General features: G+C 28.9%; 2 protein-coding genes across 3 annotated transcripts in view; both read right to left on the bottom strand.

Annotated features, from left to right (window-relative positions):
- Positions 1 to 2951: 2951 nt before the first annotated feature.
- The window catches only part of LOC106677259 (putative fatty acyl-CoA reductase CG5065), a 73673-nt gene continuing 54992 nt past the window's right edge, over positions 2952 to 21632 (bottom strand). Inside the window, exons 3-9 of one of the 2 annotated variants that reach the window (XM_067048527.1) lie at positions 18650 to 18892; positions 9995 to 10250; positions 9356 to 9548; positions 7125 to 7364; positions 5994 to 6077; positions 4313 to 4570; positions 2952 to 3645 (exon numbers count right to left, since the gene is read on the bottom strand). In XM_067048527.1, the coding sequence (XP_066904628.1) occupies positions 3570 to 3645; positions 4313 to 4570; positions 5994 to 6077; positions 7125 to 7364; positions 9356 to 9548; positions 9995 to 10250; positions 18650 to 18892 (1350 nt within the window). In that variant the 3' untranslated portion in view covers positions 2952 to 3569. The remainder of the gene's footprint in view (positions 3646 to 4312; positions 4571 to 5993; positions 6078 to 7124; positions 7365 to 9355; positions 9549 to 9994; positions 10251 to 18649; positions 18893 to 21632) is intronic. The other variant, XM_067048528.1, reaches the window with a different exon arrangement.
- Positions 13930 to 17020, bottom strand: LOC106677251 (periodic tryptophan protein 2 homolog). Its single transcript, XM_014415064.3, has one exon. The coding sequence runs from the start codon at positions 16789 to 16791 to the stop codon at positions 14074 to 14076; it is 2718 nt and encodes a 905-aa protein (XP_014270550.1). The 5' UTR covers positions 16792 to 17020; the 3' UTR covers positions 13930 to 14073.

Below are 21632 nucleotides of genomic sequence, written 5' to 3'. Positions count from 1 at the left end.
TGTTTATAAACATTTAATTTTATCTCAAAATTTTCTCTAATTTGAAGCGTATTAAATTTTGATTAAGGAGTTGTAAAGGAATTTTAGCCAAGCTTTTATAAACCTCATAAAAATAAGACAGTTCGTAAGAATACGCAATTCACGTTTTAAATTTTTTTTCTCAATCATAAATAAATTGCTCAACTTAAACTTACCAGGATAAAATAAGATAAGTCTTGATGTAAACAATTAACACGTGGAACTGCATAAAGAACTGACACTAAAACAATTTTTATCACTTTCTTCGGTATTGTGTTGTAAAACTGACATGTCTGCGAGCACTAGCGCCTTTTCTATACCAGTGTTACCCGGTCGATAATCGATAGAATCGATTATTCACATTTTTTCGAATTTCCCTCAAATGGCTCTAACGATTTTGATTAAACGCGGTGAATCAATGAGCAATTAAGTATTCTTTAATACCAGATTGGTCTTATTCTTATTGAAGTTGTCAAAATGTTCCAAAAATCATCCTCTAAAGTACTTTTAATTTGGTTTATTTAAAAAACATGAATAATTTTCAATGTTAACACGATTCTGAACAATGAATAAATACAAAATATTAAAGAATTTTATTAATAAGTCATGGAAAAATAGACATATTTGATTCATACGGGAAAAGGGAGACTATCCGAACATTTCCGATTGCAATACGGTTTCGTTTTTTTGTTAAATTTGTTAAATCTTTTGTTAAACTGTTATATTCTTGCTGTAAATATATATATATTCGTTATTTCCACTTTGAGAAACCCTAGAACACGAAATTTCATAGCAACTGAAAAATTAAAATTTTTTTTTCTTCAAAAATTGCAACAAAATCAACAAGAGGCCACTTATTTACCCTAAGCTCTTTGGGTAGTTGTAGAGTAGTAAGTGAAAGTTGTGCATTATTTCATACATAAAAAGCTGTAAGCATTGATAACGCAATGCAGTGCTTGTATCAGAAGAGGTAGGTTCCTCCAGCTTTGAACCTGAACCTTCTGCACGTTTTATTGTAAGTAGTGCTAAAAGTTGTTGGATACCAAATTTATATTTTGAAGAAATCTAAGAAAGGGCAATCGACATGAATCAGGTAATCACCCAGCTTAATGTGTGGTTTAAAGCTAATTAAGTAATTAACTTTAAAATACTTCAAGAGAACCATTAGAAATAACTCAAATCAGTTTCAGTTGTTTATATTTTACGAAGGAGGACACATAATGCTTGATTACAACAGTTATAACACGGAAATGGCACATGTCTTCCAATGAAATATTTACAAAATTATCTTGGAATCAAACGGAAAATATTAAGACATTTTCTTGACCCAGGCCCCTCTACCAACAACATTAACATTCTCCTTCCTCCTCCCCCCCCCCCCGCCTTTTTCTTTTTTTATAATTTACCCTTATTAAAAGGGCAATATTACAATAAATTGGAGTTATTTCTTTTTAATTATTTCTTTTTGTTGAAATTTTCTCAAGTCTTCTTTATTTGAACTTTTTCCTTACCCCTTGTGTGTAAAAAAAAAACTTTTTTCTATTAAAACAAAAATTATATCAATAAAAGCCTAAGTTCAAAGTTATTAGTTTTAATTTTTAGTACTTTACCATAGTTTTAAATTAGTTCTAATTTTTTTGTTTTTGTACTTTTCGAGTGATAGCACATACTGCATGTGCTCATTTACTTATAAGGACTTTTGTAAAAAAAGAAAAGAGGAATTGTCAATTGACCCAAGAATGAATAGAGAATATCCTAAGAAAACAAGTTTTGCCTCGTTACTAAAACTTAACAGAACTCACATTCTGCCATTGCCAAAAATAAGTAAAGGACAAATGGAGATAACAAGCCTTCTGATTTCCAGAAAACGAGCTGAGGGTAATAAGCTCTCTTACTCTTTGAGTACCAAAAAAGGAATGTGTAAAGATAAGAAGAAATCAGAACTCCAGATCAGCTGAGGTAGAGATTCTGGTTCTGGTTGAGCCACGAAGCAACTGTGAGTTCTAATTTTAATCTGATAATGTGAACATGTGATACCAATTAATATCAAGTGATTGTATCGAGAGAGAAATACACTATTCAAAAAAGTAGTGCCACCTAGCTGTATTGGGTTGCTACACATAGCATACTAAGACACGTACTAAGACTAGTTGGACAATTGCTTATTATTTTTATATTACATAAGCATAGAGATTAAATATTAAAATACATAATAGTAGTTCATGATTATTTTTTCTTATTGTTTTAGTTCTTTAATATATTTTTTTCATTTTTTAAAATTTTTTATAACATTAAGGTCAACATCTCTCTCAATTTATTTGCTCACATAACCCACAAATGGATACTCCAAGTAAAAGGTAGATTGGGATTCGGAGGATCCGAAAATTCAAGAAAGAATATATTTCTAGTTTTTCAAAAGAAGTTATGCTGCAACGTCTGTTGGGGTGGAAAATACTTTTGTTATACCTTAGTTAACCTTAATCACAACATTACGTGATAAAAAAATATAAATATACCTGTTTTCAAATTCAATTTTATTATCACTCCAATTACTTTTTTTTGTTTTCATGAATCTTTTTATATTTTTATAAATAGTTATCAATTATTTTAATTTCATTTGACTTCTTATTCATAATGTATTCTTTTAGACAGCTAATTACCATGATATATAAATATAGTGAATGAAATAACATATTTTATTTAATTCAATCTAAGCAATTAACCATAATTAATCCTAACAATAATGAGGACTGTTACAAATGAAAAAGATAATTTCTTAGATTAAAAAAAGTTTCTATACTAGGGAGAAACAAAGGGAGAAAGGGAAGTGCAGGCACAAAATACAGTAATTGAAACAAAATTACGAAAACAAAAAAAAAATTAATTTATTATTAACAAAAATTTTACACTTTAAAGTAATATATCTCATAAAATTCTTTTCATAACATTTACATCTCTATTATAATACATCAAAAGAATTCAATAAAAACACTTTCAATACAAATATGAACTACATTCTCAAGTAGTGAATTTCAAGCAATTACAGCTATACAATGCCAAATAAAATATTTTGAATAATTTTATTATAATCATAAATGTACAATTAAATATAAAATATTGTTATCTGTATAAAAATGTCTTTGTCTTAAAGATGAGTATTACAGTTACGTATTACAATATGTACTCTGTACAAATTTTGAAAGAAATATTTCATAGGTGAAAAATATTTTTTCTGAAAACTGTCAATTTATAATTTAAATTCTTACATCTTATCAGAATTTATAAGGCATTGTAGGTAAGATTACAGGTTAAAAATTTTACAATAATAAATATACTATAAATATAGGAGTATAAAATAAAACTTTGGATACTGAGCAGCTTTTTTAACCGCAGATACATAAATAGAATTCATATCATGAAGATGGAATAATGATTTCAATTCTGTTTTTTCATACACTCTAACAAATAATGCCACTTATAAAGTTGCACATTCTTCATAAGTTATGAATTTTCAGCAAGATGTTGGTTTGCTTGGCATTATTAAACCAATATCATCTGAACCTCATTACTAGCTTATAAATGAGGTATAAAGTGACTAATTTTCCTACTCTTTGTAACCAAAGCAACCTAAAACAATTTTTAAAATATTAATGTTCTAATAAATAAACATACAATAGGATATAAATTCTAATAAACTGGAATTAAAAGGATTATAAAGATAAAATTGATGGACAAACAAGTTAGGGAATTTTGAAGGATATGAAATGAACGCTTTCAAAAAAAGGATGTCCATGAGAAGACATAAAAAATCGGTAGGTTAAGATATTTTTTTAATGAGTAGATCAAGGTACACAAGATAAAAAGATTAGGAATTTTAATTTTTTTTTCTTGGCATACTATAAGAAATATCATTTTTTTTTTAGTAAGACAAAGTCAGTTTAATTTGTTAAGATGAATTATTCTCTTTGTATCACTATACATTTATTCTGAAAATTATTACCGGAGGAAGACAATCTTAGGATAAATGTTTTTCACTTCATGAAAGCAATAAATATGAGATTAAAAATGGCGAATCTTATAAAGCTTTGGTGGTGATTTCAATAAGACAACATTAGGCATAAAGTTTCAGTATTATTTTTTTTATGATAATGATCAATGATTTTTTTTATGATCTTTATGTCAATCACGGGAATAATTTTTATTCAGCAAACATTTCTGTGAAGTAACTTTATGTTCATGATTCCCAAGTCCATAAAAATACAGAAAATAATGTATATTTCATACATTCACTTACCTATTTAATTTTTTCATTGCCGCCGGAAGAGAATCAAGTGAATCCTTCAGCCCATATTTTCTGATTCCAATTAGGAAAAGTTTAACATAGTCATCCCAACCAATTTTTGAGACTTCTGTATGAAAAACTGAACGATCATCCTCACTCATATCTGTGTTTAAGGTAACCTGGTTATCACAATAAAATTTCCATTCGTGAAGAGAAAAAAATTCTCCAGATTTGGCTGCAAAACGAATTCTTTTGCACAATTTCAGCATGCTAAAACAAGAAAATTATAATGAGTAAAGAGAAACAAATGGTAGTTTCATTTGACATAAGAAATGTACAATATTTTTGATAAGGTAAGTAATTTATTCAAATTTATCCATGAAAATCAGGCAAATCTGTATGGGAAAGGAAGTATATGGTGTTTGGAATATTTCCTAATATAACATACTCAATTCATGTTCAGAATTTGGTATTAAAAAATACATTAACAAACTAGTAAACATTTTTTACCAAGAGATTTGGATCCTTAAGCCTTTATTATTTTTGTATGTAAAACTTGAAACTACAATTTCTTTTAACTTCATTGGTAGTAGATAATTTTACAAACACTTAAAAATCTTAAATTAATTCAATAAAATAAACTAATCTTCTTCTCCTAAAGACTATTCTTCTACCCATGGAAACTCAATCCAAAGGATTCATTCTGTTCATCCAAACCTGGTTCCAGTCTGTTATAAGATCCTTGCAGCATTATTTTGGTATTCTAATAGCTCTGGTTCCACTTCAAGTTGACAGCAATTAATTTTTTTGATGTGGTGTAGATAGTTGACCGTGGATTAATGATTGGAGAAGTTTGTCGGGTGGTGCGGTCAGCAAAGAACAACAAATAAACAAAACCATATTTATTTATTTTATGCCGATGTTTCGACCTGAGTTTCAGGGGTTGTAGCGTAGAAGGTAGGCTCGCAACTGTTTCAAAATTTATTTAAAATTGAAACCAAAAAAAATAAAGCCTATAAACATAAAATAAAAACTTATAACAATATTTAGTGGCTTTGTTTTGAGCAGGTAACAGTTCTGTAGTAAGTGATGAAAATTTAATATTCCCACCATAGTTACATTCATTTGTATGAATGAAACTAAATAATTCTAAGTTTTGTCATATCAGTCAGAAGAGTACAAAGATGCCCACTGGTGGTGAGAAACTGAAAGAAAACAGGGAAGAAACTGTTGTAGAAAATAGGTTTTATTATTTGGTTTGTAAATAAAACAGTAGACAGTACCCAGGATCAAAATTAGAGGGGGGCTAGCCATAGTTCATCAGGTTGTGACATTTCACCATGGAAAAGGGAATAGAATCAAAATTATATATAATTGTTGTAGTGCTTTATTAGTTATTACAATTAATATTTGCTTGTCCCTCCCCTCCGAGTACACCCATGTATTAGATGCACTTCATATAAGTTTTAAGACAAAAAGAAATTTTATATTTATAATTTTTTAATAACCTAAGCTTTTTCAGGGCTTGGTAAATAAAAAGGCCAGGTAAAAATTAGGCTCTACAGCAAAGACAAACAAATAAGCCAACAAAAACCATGCTTTATAGTGATAAAAAGTGTAGAAACAGATTTACTATAGAAAGTGAATCATACAGAAGTGCTAGGACAACATGATTGAAAATTGTTTAATTTACCTCCAAAAAACCTTGTTATTAAGTAAATCAATAAATGTTGGCCTTTTCAGGCCTTTAACAACTGTTGGTTGAAAAATTAAACTCCTAGAACATAAATTTAAATTACAGATGTGTTGCGCTGCTAAAAAAACATAAAAGGATGAGCAATAAATATTCATGGATTTATCATCAATATTTATTCACAGTATTGTCAATAGATATTTATTTTCAATACCATTTTAGAGACATTAGACCAGCTACATTCATATTTCAAATATTACTACTACTATAATTGATTCTTTAAATTATAAGTCAAAAGGATTTGGATAATTATTCTGGAAGACAAAAAAAAGTTATTCTTTGTTGTTACATATAATCAACAACTAATTAGTATAATTACAGTATTTTAATGACTATATTAAAAAAGAAAAGTTTTTACTTTCCTTTGTATAAAACTGAATTCATGTAGGTGTTAGCTACCTACTCCCGAGAGTAGTCAATCCAATTTTGACAAAATGCTTATTCAAATAGAAAATCATAATTCTCATAAAGTTTGGCATACAGACAACTCATTTAATTAACATCCCATTGATATTTAGATTTTGACTATATTACAATACATTGAGCACTGGATTTGTGTGTTTAAGGCATCAGTGAAGGGATGCTTAAACTTTGAAGATTTTTGCCATAATGAATATTTGGAAGATAGTGAAAAATGCCAATGAACATTTGGTAGATCTAAATAACTGGTAAATATCTGTTGTCATATTTCAAAATTATTGAAAATTGAATATTTAAGGAAATATTAAAACTATATTTATGTAATCCATCAATGAAATAAAAGTTTTCAAAATTGTTGTTATTTAAGGTTTAAAGTCCTTATATATTTGAACTAGTAAGTAGAGCAGGTTATCAGCCAATTCTAGTCAGAATGAAAAGGTTGATATTTATTCTCAATACAAAATACATTTCAATCCTCAGAGGCCAAATTCAAACCGGCTTTCCTGACTTGAAATTGTTTAGGTGGTACTTAGACATCTCAAGCCACAATGGCTTCCAGTTTCCATACTTGAATTCTTTTATTTCATTTCATTTTTAATATCTTTTATCTATATTCATTCCAAAACCTAAAAAGTTAATAAAATTACTTACATAGGTTTAGCTCCTCTAATACGAAGTAGTACATCCATCATAAAAGCCGGAAATGAATGGAGTACAACATCCTTTACGTTGTGTATAAACCTATTGGTTGTGAAACTGAATCCAGGGTACCATTGAACATATTTTGATGGAGTAGAATAAGAGTGTTTCAGAGTTAAAATACCCAATTGTTTCCAGGTAATAGGGTTAAGAGTTCCTGATGTACAATTATACACAGGAACTACACCTTTTCTAAAAAAATAAAATAAAATTGACAATAATAATTTTTATGGATCATAGCAATCAATCCTTCGAAAATATTTTACATAGACTAATAAGTATATTCCCATTTCCATATTTCTATTCCTCTATATTGATACTCTGATATAATCAACTAAACCCAAATTATAATGTTTCAGCTGTGGCCTTCATAAAGATTCTTAACAAATGAGGCAAGATATTTTCTTCAAATGAGGAGAGACATTTTCTTCTTTTTACAGTGTAAATATTCAAGCAATGATAATTTAACCTACAGATGAAACAGAACATAAACATGATATGTGGTTAGTGTATGCTATCAACTACTTCAGTATTTCAGATGTCGAGTTATGTATTTGAAACTAGGAAGTTACAACCAACTGAAGACAAAAATATCAAACTTATATATTTACATATATCAATCATAAATATATACATTATTCTTTCTTTGTACACTAAAATAGGGTTTTATTGATAATTATCTGCAAGTATCTTTATTTGTTTTTTTTTATTCTCAAGTTAGAATAAAAATTATTTCATGTCTTTATGTGGGTTCTTCTCCAATTTTGGTGCTGTTTCAGTAATAGAATAGCTTTAAGAATAATCGACCATCTGAATGTGAGTGATTTTCTTTTTTCTTTTATTATCCTCCTTGACCAACATTTTCTTCTCACTTTAAGCTTCTAATCATCAGTTGCTATCTAGTTATTAAATATATAATACTTGTTTTGCTAAACCCTAGCCCAGTCAGAAAGCTGAGGCTGAGACTTTACAAGTCTCTGCACCAGTTTCTTTTGTAGTAAACTTGAAAAAAAATGGCTGTAATCTTTTCAGTACTATCTCAAGCATTTATATAAAATATTATTTAAAATGTATATATACAAGAAGATGGTCAGTATATAAACATATATAATATAAAATGATTTGTTGTGAAGCTTTTCTTAAGTCTATAGATGAAAAATGTTAGATTTGTCTCCCCTAGGCAGTCACTCCTTAGCCTCCATGAAAATTTGCAGGGGACTAGCAAATGATCAGAATGGTAATGGAAAGACAAACATTTATTTTTCTATCAATATTCACTACTAGGACCCCTTAACTTTGACAAGTGGGATTATCAATTGGTTCTTTAGGTCGTGATATTTGTAAAATTAATAAAAAAGGTATTATTAATCATCTTTCATGCCCTAAATTTCATTTAAAAAAAAAGAAAAGAAGGAGAATGGTATTTTTTATCTTTGATCAAAAATGAAGTGAAATAGAAGTTTATGTAATGAGTCTCAGCTAGTATATGGTATTTTTTTTCTTGAAGTTGATGGGTGAGTTAAGTTAGTTTATTTCATTTTATGGCTTCTTAGTCAGAAATGTTAATTGCTAGAATAAGACTTTTAGATCATCATATTACCATGAAAACTATTATATTAAGTGTATATCAACTTCTGGATATCATCAAGAAGCATTTCTGAAATGCTATAAGAAAAAAAATTGAATCGACAAACTTTTATTTTTTAAAAATTTTGATAGCTAAGCTAAATAGCACCAAATTTGGAGAATGACTCACATAATACTTTGCTTATGATGTTTGTTTGTATAACATGTTTAATACAATATTGGTTTATGACATTGGATAATATGTTCTACACTGATGTTAATAGTGGAACATCAGGAAAATTAAAATGTTTTGGTTTTATTTTGAATTAGATGTATACCATATACTGCGGCTAATTTATTAACTGGTGTTGCCCAACAAACAATCCCAAAACTAGTGAGACTATCAGAAAAAAACTCCAGTTTAAGATGAAATCTTTGGAATATGTCAAATATAAAATTTAAAAAATTTTTTTTGTCAGAAGTGCAACTATTAAAGCAAAGCTGCCATATTTCAACAACAGTGTATTAAAGTTATATTCTCGCTTAATATTTTATACAAACACATGTAAAATTTTACAAATAAAAACTTAAAAAGAAAAAAAATGTAATTAACTTGCCTGAATGTAGCAGTGTGCCATGCTGCAACAATAAGTGTATCAACAACAATGTCAACAGGGATAATATCAACCAAGTATTTGTCATTACAAATGATAGATCGAATAGTCCCTCGTGCTATTTCACACATGATTCCAGTTATTCCAGCGAAATTGTCTACCCAGCCTGGAAATGGTTCTTGCCAGGCAGCAGTGACTATAAACAAGTTTGTAAAAATTAGCATGAAGTAATTAAGACAAACTTCTTTTAATAGATATTTTTTAAATGAAAATTGATTAAATTAAAGATAAATATAATCTAATTAAATTTATTGCTTTTAATAGGAACTAGATTGTTGAATAATTATAAATTAGTTAAAGCTTAAATGGGAATTATAACTTTCACTAATATTTTGCAAAATGGTACATTTTTCTAAAATGTTAACTCAAATTAAATATACTTTTATTTACTTTTTTATATAGTCAAAGAAATCAGTTTTTAATTAATGACTATTAAACTATTTGATTTGTTATTTATAGATGTTTTGAATGACCGATTGTTTTATTTGGTTCACTCAGTAAAAATTACTTTTATAAATAATTTGTATTTAATTCTTTACTTATAACAAAAATAAACCTTGAGGATACAGATTTTGTGATTACCAATCGATGGTCGAACTATGGCAATAGGTAATTCCTCAGCATGCTGCTCGACAATTGTTTCAGCCATTGCTTTAGTCACAGTATAAGTGTTAGGATGGTTCTGAGTAAGTGCAATTGCAAGGTGGTCCATCATCTCTGGAGAGAGTTGCTGAAGGCAGGATACAATCCATTCAGGGCTAGCAGGTGGTGGATAAACTTTTTCTTCAACTTCAATTTTATCAGCATTAGAATATGCTGTAGAAACATGTATGACAGCCTGAAATAAAAGAAATCTATAATATTGTAAACCGAATTCCTTACTTATATATTAAATCAATTGTAAATTTGACAAACAAATGACCTTATTCCATTTATAATACCCAAGCTATAATACTAGGATATCTCAGTATTCAATTAAAACATCAATAATGAATGGAGTATCTCAAACATTACCGAAAAAAATGATAACTGAAAAACACTTTACATTTTTTCTTTTAAATATTCATTTAATGTTTTACATATATTTGTTCTATAATCAGAGAGTTGAAAACAGGTATTATTAGTTGTTGTTTTTTTTAAGTTTCTTTGTTAGCACCTCTTACGTATCAGCCTACAATTTAATTTACTGACATTTTGATTAATAGTCAGTTGTTCCTTGGTGTTTACTTGAGATATTTGGCTCAAACAAAAATAATGTTAACAAGCATAAAATGCACAATATTTTCTGTCCAGTATTTAGATCTCTACTTAATATTCAATAACAAAAAACAAGTATATAGATATTAATGTTTTCTGAATAAAAACCTACTTTTAAATTAGAAATCGTGAAGGAACACATTCAATTTTTTTTTTCTGGGTGTTGTATTTGTAATTTAAGATTTCCCTAAAAAGTTTCAGACCTGAGAGGACTTTTTCTTAAATGCATCTTCAGTAATTTTTTCAAATAAAGTATTTTTAGCAAGGAATATTTCAATAGAACTATTTTAAAATTTAAAAACTATAACCATTAGTTTTTTAGATAGAAATTTTTAAATATTGCTAAAATTTTAAGAATCCCTATTAAATGCATATATTACTTGGTTCTAGTTAAACTCTAAAAAAAACACATTATATTATCTTTTAAATTAAATTTTTCTAATTCTGAGCAGACATAAAATCCGATCTGAGTTGGATTTAGAGGGGTTAATCTATAATATAAGCTTGGATATAGTATTCATTTGCAACTATCAAACTTTTTCTGTAATTTCATGCTGTTTAATTTAAGCTTTGTAGTTACAGTATGTAAAGCCTTTTTTTTTTTTTTTATTAATCCACAACAGATGAATCTGTTGGCCCTAGGAACATTATTTGTTTACTTTTCATATGATATTATACGTTCAAAATAGCTATTTACTTAAATTAAAGTAGAGTATGTAAAAAATTAATTATATATATTATTTAAAATATGAAGAAGATTATCAGGGTTGCGGTCAAAAAAGGAGCAAAATAGTTTTAAACTTGACTGCAACCCTGACCATCTTCTTCATATTTAAAAAAATTAATTAGTTCGAAAATCCAAAGTGTAAGACAAGTGAATATCGCTAAGATTTCTATAGATCCTCCGATCATAAGTTAGGTTAAGATTGTATAGTATAAAAGCATAATTATAAGCAAATACAAATTTAGTTTGAAAAACAATAATGTGTGTTTAAGAGTTTTACAACAGGAAATGTATGTATGCACTTAACCTACACACTATTCTTACAATTTTAGCCATGTTTAAAAATTTATAACAAAAAACAAAATTTTTACAACACAAGAAAATAATGTTTAATGAAAATTTTGGGTTTTCAAAGTTCATTTCAGATAGAAAAATCACAATATTTAAGCACCTATTAAAAAAAAAGTTCTCTTAGTTTCATATTAAATATTTTTGTTTAATTTTAAAAGGGAACTTTATTTTGAAATCATATTTATTTTGCCATTTATTATTATTATGTAGAGGCCTATACATTGAACAGAAAATTGTGTTCATGCAATTGTGCATTTCATTTCATGGAATTTAACATGATTATTTTTGTTCACATTAAATATCTTGAAATGATAAAACATAAATCCGAATGAATCCAAATTTATACATAACTCTCTTAATGTAGAAGTCTGGTGGCAATTCACTGGACCTATTTGTACATTTTTTAACTTATTTGTAGCATTTGGTTAAATGACTATATTTTGAACTATAATGATGAATATTAATTAAATTTAAACTTTTTTACGATCCAATACCAGTAGCAATAATGAAGGTAGTTCTACAAGGAAATGTACTGCATTGCAAAACTAATATTAATTTGTTATTATTTACACTAATCTTTTCCTATTTAAAGTTATTATTTTTTTTTTTTAGCCAAACAAAATGAAAGTTTATTCTTAATTTAAAACAATTTTGATCCTTTTTTCCTCTCAACTTTTATCCTTAAAATTTCTCTGTTTCGGCCCTCAGGCCATTCTCAAGGATACCACCTTCAATATTGATGTCATTCCTTTTTTAAATCTTAAAATTGCAGGCTAATTGCCCTTGTCACATATAACTTTTTCTAAAAAAATTTATATCTTAGATTTGAAACTTTCTTACAAAACACTTTCCTACTTTCCTTCACTTACATTTACCTAAAAACAGAACCTAGAAAAGGTTTAAGGTTAAAGTAATTTTAAAGAATAAAAGTTGAGGGGAAAAAAAGGATCGAAATTGTTTTAAATTAAGAATAAACTAAACCACTCTCAAACAAGCATATATAAAATAATTAATCTAAAATGAAAGTTATATAGACTTTTAATAAAACCGTTTTTTAAAATCTGGGTAATGACTTCTTGATTAATATCATACATAATTTACCCAAATAGTGTTCTGTTACTTATCCAATAATCACCTATGTTGTTAGTTTACCTTAGGATAGGCCCCATTACAAAAGGGGTTTATGTATTAACGTAGATCTCTTACAATTACATTCCACATCAAGAGTTGGGAGAATGGTTCCTTCCATACTCTCCCCAGTTGAATGGGAAGTTTAAATATTTTCTTTACTTCTCTGGGCATTTTTTTACAAGATTATGCTGCTCTACTAAAAAACTTTTTGAGCAAAAATTAAACCAAATATTTAATACTCTCAGGCTACTAAAATTTTTAGTAAAAGATTTTCAACAAGAATTCATTTAGCTAATCAAGTTGAGCCAAAATGACCTGTGTTAAATAATTGCTGATCTTAACACATCACCTTTTCAAACTCTACAGCATTATTTAAAAATCAATTAAAAATTAAGTATCAGAATAAAAAATATAGATAAATGATTTCCTGTGGAAGATCTTAGTGTGATGATGATAAAAGTAAAAAAAAAAATTATGCATTAAAGGAAAATCTTTAATTGTCACAGATTTTTTTAATAACCTAATAGATATTAAGTGAAATAGTATCCATAAACACATTGAATAACTGTTGTTCCAACAAGTAGTTATTCTTTAGTTGTTTTGCAACATGATTCAAATCTATCAGCAAACCTTCAGGCACATGATTTAATTACCTAACGATTTCCTTATACGTTTGAATTCTGTAGGAAATTTTTTTTATTAAATAACAAGATAATAGAAAAACTATGGGATTTCTTGAAGTTACATCAAGATGTAACCATTAAAAGTTGTTAGTTTCCAAGATTTAATTTACTGAATAATAAACTTGATTGATGTCATGAAGTATGGGTATATTTTTATATTAGCTAATGCTATTTTGGACATACTGTAATAGATCAATAATCATTAATTAATTATACATGGATAAATGTATAGAGTTGCCACAAATCGATTGCTCTACTGAAATAAAAGTACTAAAGGTATATAAAAACATGAAAATTATTATGTGTAAATTTTAAGAAATTAAATAATACGGTTTTCTTTGGGGGAACCAGTATTTTAAAAAAAATTACAATTACATAACAAAACAAAATTTAATAATTTTATTACATTATTTTATATTTACAAATTAACAGATATTTACAATTAGAGATAGATTTCAGATATTTACAATTACATTAGTTTATATTTGCAAATTTACAAAACATATAAAACAATGTTATGAATTTATTAGCATCAGTTCATCTTCATTTTCTTGGTCTTCTTCAACTTCCATTTCTTCTGATGCTTCTATTGTATTACTTTTTAACTCTCCTATTCTTAAAAGAAATTGTAGAGAGTACTTGTTATGATCACAGATCCGAGACAAATCACTGTACTTACGCATTAAGTTTTTCTGAAGAGCTACTAATAATGGTAACGGGATGTTTTTAGTTTTTGTAATTAGAGATTTTGTCCATAACAAATAAAACTGAAAATGTTGGCTACTTTCTAAGCTATTCGCAACAAAAGTAAGGAGTTTTTCAATGTACACATCTGCAAAAGAAAGTGTGCATAATTCTATTTCATTAGATGGTACAGATTCGATTATTTCCTTTAAAAGATTAGTCTCATTCAATTTAATTGACATCATAAGTGCTTCACTGTATCTCCCTTCATTTTTGGCATTTCTTATGCTTTCAGGTGTGATACTTTCATCAAGCATAAATGGGTCAAAAACTTGTCCTGAATCAAGTGAATAAATAAGGAGTCCTTCTGTACTAGCAGCAGCAAAAGATTGACCAGTAGGTGAAAATTGAATAGAATATACTCTTATTTCTGGTCTGAATGTCCTCGATGCCATGTCACCTTTTCTAGCTCCTGGTAATGATACATCAGCGATTTCGCTTCTCATTAGAATCAAATCTTTATTTCCAAACTCAGTCATTCTTCTCCTATTAATAAAATCATCAACTGCGTCAAAAGATCGATTTTGGGTGACTTCAATTTTTTTTACAATAATTTCTTCCTCTCTATTGTAAATACAAATATACTTAGACTGACCAGCAGCCAATAAGTACTTTCCATCAGCAGAATAGCATAAGCAAGTAAAAGACCTAGCTTCTTGTTTTCGTTTAGCAGTAATTAAATCAGTATCTGATCGCCCTATATGTAGATCATTTTTACCTTCAATAAATCCTTTTTGCTGCCCTGTTTTAGGTTCAAACATTGATATTTGTCCATCTAAAGAAGCAACAGCAACTTCATTGCCATCAGGACGATAAACAACAGCCAAACAATCTGAATTTATCCTGATAGCTTCATACTGCAAGTCAGTTTCAACAGCATTCCAAATACGAAGAGTGCCATCCCAGCTAACTGAAGCTAATTCAGTCGAAGTTAAACCAGGGTGAAAATCTAAACCAACCACAGGTCCTTCATGGCCAGTCAAAATTTCAAGTAAACGCCCTACTTTCAAAGACCATAAAAATATTTCAAAAACATCTTGTCCACCAGCAGCAACAAATTCACAGCTAGAGTCAATAGCTAAACTTCCAAATTGAACAGGTTTTGTCGAAGTTAAAGTCCTGAAATTACGGTATCGTGTCATATCAAATGCTCTTACAGTACCATCTAAAGAAGCAGAAACAAGAAATTTACGATTATTAGCAAATCTAATGGCAGAAACACTGGATGAATGTTCACTAAATGTAACAAAACAAAAACCAGTTTGAGTATTCCATAACTTAACCTTCCCGTCTTCTCCTCCTGTGGCAATATAAAGTCCATCACGAGAATAGCTCAAAGAAGACATTGCTGAAGAATGCCCTTGCTGTTTCAAAACATATGTTTCACTTTGCCATTCCCAAACCAGCAATTGCCCATGTGCTTCACATCCCAAAGCAATCCAATCACCTGTATTATTAAGTGAAACCGTAGAAATGCTCTGATCAGTGATGGTTAATGAATGAATAAGAGTCAAATCAGGCAATTCATATAATAAAAATGTTCCATCATTTCTTCCAATAACAAGTAAACGAATTTTCTTATGATAATCAGTGCAAGTAACCTTAAGTTTACCTTTATCCATAATAAAGTTCTTAGAAACAAGTTTGAAATTTATTTTTACATCTGAGTCTTCATCAGATTCTTCATTATCAGACTCATCTTCTTCATTTTCCAATTTGTCAACTCTTTCTTCTCCTCTGTTTAAGTCAATGTCATTTTCATTGTCATCAATCTTTGATTTTTTTTTTTCAGGAGGAGAATCAGTTATTTCTTCTAATGCTGAAAGTTCAAGATTACATTCCCATATACATATGCGACCATTTCGGCTTATTGTAGTCAAATCAAGGCTATTTTCCTCAAAAAATACACCTACTATAACATCAGCATGTCCACCTAAGGAGTATCTTTTAAAATGTTTTAGTAAAGGAATTCCATAGATTTTAACAGTGGTGTCTTTTGATCCTATAGCAATAATTTTTGAATTAGAAGTCCAGTCAATGCAAGTAACATCATCATAAGGGCCTCGAAACATGCGTTCCATGACAAAAGGATTATATTCTCCCATATGCATTCCAGGAGCTCTGAAAATTGAAACCCTGTTTCCTCTACATGCTGCAAGATATTTTCCATCAGGACTGAATGAAAGTGCTGGTACTTTCATTTTGAAATTTTGTTTATAAATAACAGTTTTACTGATCATACTAATTAACAATCCCTGGCCTTTCTCATCAACAGCAATTAAGGTTGTTCCATTTGGGGAAAGAGCTATTGATTCGAAATTAAACCTGTTCTCTATGGACAATGTCTGGGATTTACTATTACGAAGATCAAAAATCGTTATTCTGTTACCAACAGGACTTATTACTGAGTTGCCATCTGAAGTAAATATCAAATTTCCTTTGGAATACACTGTACCCAGAAGATTAGAAAACTTAAATGAAAACTTCATCTCGAACACAATAAAGAACTATTACTCGACACTTAATCAAACAACTACTTATAACCTTTCCCGCACAACAACTGTAGCACGTGGGTCCCGAGTAACCTCTAATAAACACTTACCTACTCAAAGCTAAGAGGTGCAGCTCACAATCGATTCTTAGACCTGCGCAATGAGGAAGAAGTAAAGTTACCGTCATCATGTTTCTTTGTCTTCCTTAAAACTTGTCAATTACTTTTTTTTGTAAAGTATGTTCGCTATTGTATTTTCTAAAATGATGTTTGTTGATATTTAATAAAGGTTCAAAATCTCATTTGGTATTTTTAAAAACTTACAAACGGTCACTTGAATATACTAGGACACTTTAAAAATGTTACAAACATTAGAAAAAAAAATCTGTAAAAAAATCATTAGTAGTAGATTGAGCATGAATACAGTTTATTTAAATATTTTACTTTAGGTCAATTATTTGTTTATAATTGTAAGTAAACCATTTAATCATTCAATATATAAACAATAAAAATGACCTGTACTTATCGAATATTTTAAATAATAATAAAACTTGAAATGGCGTAATGTATTGTTGAGTATGTTGGCAATGCAGACGGCGGTGAGTGAGCTGTTTAGAACAGGGGAGTTTCATAACCTTACTCTCCTTCAAAGCAAAATTACACTAAGGGGTGGGGATTAGGGCAAAGGTAATGTTGAAGTTAATAGAGATTTCGCACATTAATGTAATTATCTGTAAAATCGTTCATTTAATCGCAAATGTGAAGAAAATAAAAGTTGTATTATTTCAAATAATTTGGTTTGAAAATCTATTAAGCCACTCTCAAGAAAATCGCACTTCTTTATCCGTTCTGTTCAGACTCATTTCAATGTGAATATTAAGAATCTTAACATATATTTACTGTTCTAAAAAGTAAGGAGTGAATATAAGATTGAATTAACTTGGTAAATTTTTCAATTAATGTTTTCTAGGAACAGTTCATGCAAAGACTAATTTCTTTAGGAAAACATTTATAAATAAAACAAAAAAATGTTTCAGATATAGTGAAAAAAGTTGTTTACTAAGGGAAAAGAGTAAAAACAGAAACATTGTTTTTTAAATATTCAATGTTTACAACAGAATAGTGACTGAAAATTAATAGTAATTAAAGAAAAACCCCTATCAACAACAAAATGTGAGCACAATTTGAGTAACTCGACATTTTTTTTAACCCCCTGCATAGCCATTTCTGGCATACAGGGCGCGGCAGTAACTCTTACCTGTCAACTGTCAAATATGGTGTATCGTATGCCACGCCTCCGAAAGGAATAAGCCTCGCTTTCTGGTGTCACTCAACCTGGAAGCGTACCCCTTCCTCCATGGTTTAGGGCAACCTTTCTACATTGTTTTATGTGTGTTTCTAAGGTAAGGTAAGGTAAGTATGAATTCGTTACAGTAATCAAGAGAGCAGCCTGTCTATGGAAGTGATTATGATATTTCTAAGTTCAAAGATGGTTCATTTAAGAAAAATTATTTGTTAATCTGAGTGTCCTAATGAAAAATAACTACAAGAATCTTAAATGTGAACTTGATAGTTGTGTGACGTCCGATGTAATTGGAAAAGCAAATTAAAGAAAAACCTCTTTGAAAAGTAGAACTAAAATTAAATTATTTACATACTTATGTACGTAACTACATACATATTTCATTGGTTACATATATTTTCTTTCTCTTTGTTTTATTCATCATTTTGATTTTTAAATTATTGTTATTAAATTAAAATATTAGATTAAAAGTATCGGATAAAAGTTACCAGGATGCAAAAATGATTGTGTTAATTTATAAATACCATGTATATACATATAAAATAAAACTAACCCGTAATTGAACCATGTGCTTGCAGAGTTCTATGACGGCTTGAGTTCCCATCGTGTTGAGTTTCACAGCTTCTCTCAGCGTTTCATTGAACTTGACCGTAGCGGCAGAGTGGAAGACAACTGTGACTCTCCGTGTTAAAATTTCTCTATCTGTCGCGCTGAGACCGAGTTCTGGTTCCATAACGTCACCTACCACTCCAACAACTTTGTTAAGTAGGCCAGCGTCTCGAACTCTATCAAAAACCTAGAAAATCGATATAAATATTATATTTATATATAATACATTGTGAATAGAGATATGATGATTCATTAATTTAGGAAAAGTAACTCGGTCAACATTTCCCGACTCCAATAACTTAAAATATTTCGTACTGGAAAAAAAACGTCATTTTCGTCGTTTTATTCCTCATTCGTGGTTTGAAATTCTTACAAATATTTTTCGTTTTAATTCTATTAAACACTAAAGATTGGGAAAATACTAAAAAAAAATAGAACAGGAATAGAGGGGATCTGTGCGTGGAATTTGAGGTGGAGTACATCTCTTGTACGCACACGTAAATATATATAAAAAGAGAAGAAGGAATAAGATCTAACATGCTTGACCTGCTGTAAAATACTGGCTTTATTGTGTTCGGTACATCTCTTATATACATTCGATCAGCTGATCCCCTCAGTCAGCTGACATCTAAATAACAGCTGACTCAGACCGTAACTCGCCCCCACCATTTTACAACAATCCTCGTAAACTAATACTATATAATATAACATAGAAAACAAATACAATAAAAAAAAAAGCCTATATACATATCATTGAACTCATGTTTGAAAAACTTGGAAAACTCACAAGTTCCCATAAGTAAACGCTAAATATATAATTTAAACCTAATAAAATTTTTAAAAAATTCATACCATAAAAAAATTTCTTTTTGTACAAACCTTGGGTAAGAAATAGAAATAAAACCAAAAACCAGCGTTTTTGTATTTTTTATAGGTAAAATTCATATATATTCATATAGATATATTTTTTTTTAATTCATGTATAAAATTCTCAAATTCTCATTTAACGAAGATATTAATTATAAACTACTTCATAGTGCATTTTTCGAACTTCGATTTGTGTATTAAAAGAGAAATGTTGATTTCTCGTCATTTGAAAAAATGAGTAAAAAAAACCTGTTAAGAATCAGATTTTTGCTAATTTGTACTGCTTTCAATAAGGTATTTTTAATTTTGTAGACAAATATTTTTTTTACAGATATCTTGCTCTGAGTGAAAAAATAATCGAAAATTATAGGCTTTTCTTTTCGCATTTATTTATGTATATAATATAATCATGTTTCAGTATGAAATTTTCCATGAACTAATCTCACATAAGTGATTTTTTAAACTTTTTCCTCACACGAATTTTTCTAGACTTCTAGTCTTCGATCGATTTCCATCTATCAGCTATTTGCTTATATTTCCTTAAAATTTTATTTAATAAATATTATCCAGATTGTTGCATCTTTCATTACAGTGTACTAAAATGTATGTATGCTTAATATAATATATGTATACTTATATTTACGTAAATATATGTATACTAAAAAATGAATATACAATAAATTTTCATCAAAAAATAGGATTGAAAACAAAATCAAATAAGGAGTTTAATGAGAATATTATGTTATCCATTAGTGGAAATCAATCCGATTAACAAACATTGCTTAGCTCAATCTGACAAATCTTACAGAAGTCGACTTAGCTATCATTAAGATAAAAATAATAGATGGTTAGATAGGAAAGTATTTTCTATCCCATAAGAAGATGTAATTGGCTGGTTGGTGAAGATGTGGACGGTAACTGGCGCAGTGTGACAAACGGTATATTGTTCATAAGGAGGCGCCTGGCAACAATCGTGAAATCGAGAGATGATAGATAGAAGGTAATTAAGGAGATAGTGTTCGATAAAAGGTTATGATACAGTTTTGAAGAGCACAACCGCTTTCTCCACCGGTTTCCTTATCTTATTCATGTCCAAATAACATACGTCAACTATTAATAGTTGACGTATGTTCCTGAAATAATAAATACAAAAACTATAATTAACTTGAAATATAAAAGAAGGAATTTTTATAACTAATGTACTTTTTTGAACCAGAAAGTTATGACTATATTAGCAGGATAATATAAGCGACCGTTTACCATGCATTTAACGTTTCGAAAATCTTTAAAAGAAAAAGATCTTAAAATACAAAAATCTAATTGTACAACTTTATATCGATTTCAAGGGACCTAAAATTCTATCCATTCTTTTCCTCTTAAATTGATTTTTAAAAAAGGCTAAAAAAAAAAAAATCGAAATGGTAACTGAAAAACTAAAGAGCTTAAAATTATCGCTCATTCTTCACTCAGTGCTTATTTTCATATTAATGTTTTTTTATTTTTTTTTTGTTTATAAGTTTTTATAAATTAACTACAGATTGAAGCCAAATGGTTCTGTACTATCAATAAATGCCACAGTTTTTCAAAAAGCAAAATTTTTGTTTTTCATATAGTGAGAAATCAACATTTTGACTAATGTCATGGTGTTACGGCAGGTAGCTTTGCTAGCCCAACAATTTTCGACGGAAATACACGTTTTGAGGTCCCGTAAGTCTAAATAACCAAGTTTTGAAAAATAGTCTGTGAGAACAGTTTAGCTGAAAAACCAGAAGTCGTACAAAAACGAAACTGAAATTACAAATTTAGGGGAGGCGTATGCCTGGGATGTTGCAGCACCTTTTTCGTTTATTTTAACTTTTCTGATTTCTAACATATAGGGGTCCATTTTTATGTTTTGGGATATGCAGAATATGAAAATGCTATCGATTTATTTTAACTTTTCTGATTTATAATATATTAGGCTCCTCTTATATGTTTCTTAAGGCGCAGAAAACAAAAATGCTACAGATTTTAAGTTCGCATATCGATTTATTTTAACTTTACTGAGATAACTTTTCTGA

This window comes from Halyomorpha halys, unplaced genomic scaffold, assembly GCF_000696795.3.
Source record: "Halyomorpha halys isolate HHAL.00 unplaced genomic scaffold, Hhal_1.1 Scaffold7.1, whole genome shotgun sequence".
NCBI classification, from domain to species: domain Eukaryota; kingdom Metazoa; phylum Arthropoda; class Insecta; order Hemiptera; family Pentatomidae; genus Halyomorpha; species Halyomorpha halys.
Note: the sequence above shows the minus strand (reverse complement) of the source record. Positions and strands in the feature narration are given on the sequence as shown.

Excerpts from the sequence above, each read along its gene's own strand:
- LOC106677251 (XM_014415064.3), bottom strand. The coding sequence starts at position 16,791 with ATGAAGTTTTCATTTAAGTTTTCTAATCTTCTGGGTACAGTGTATTCC.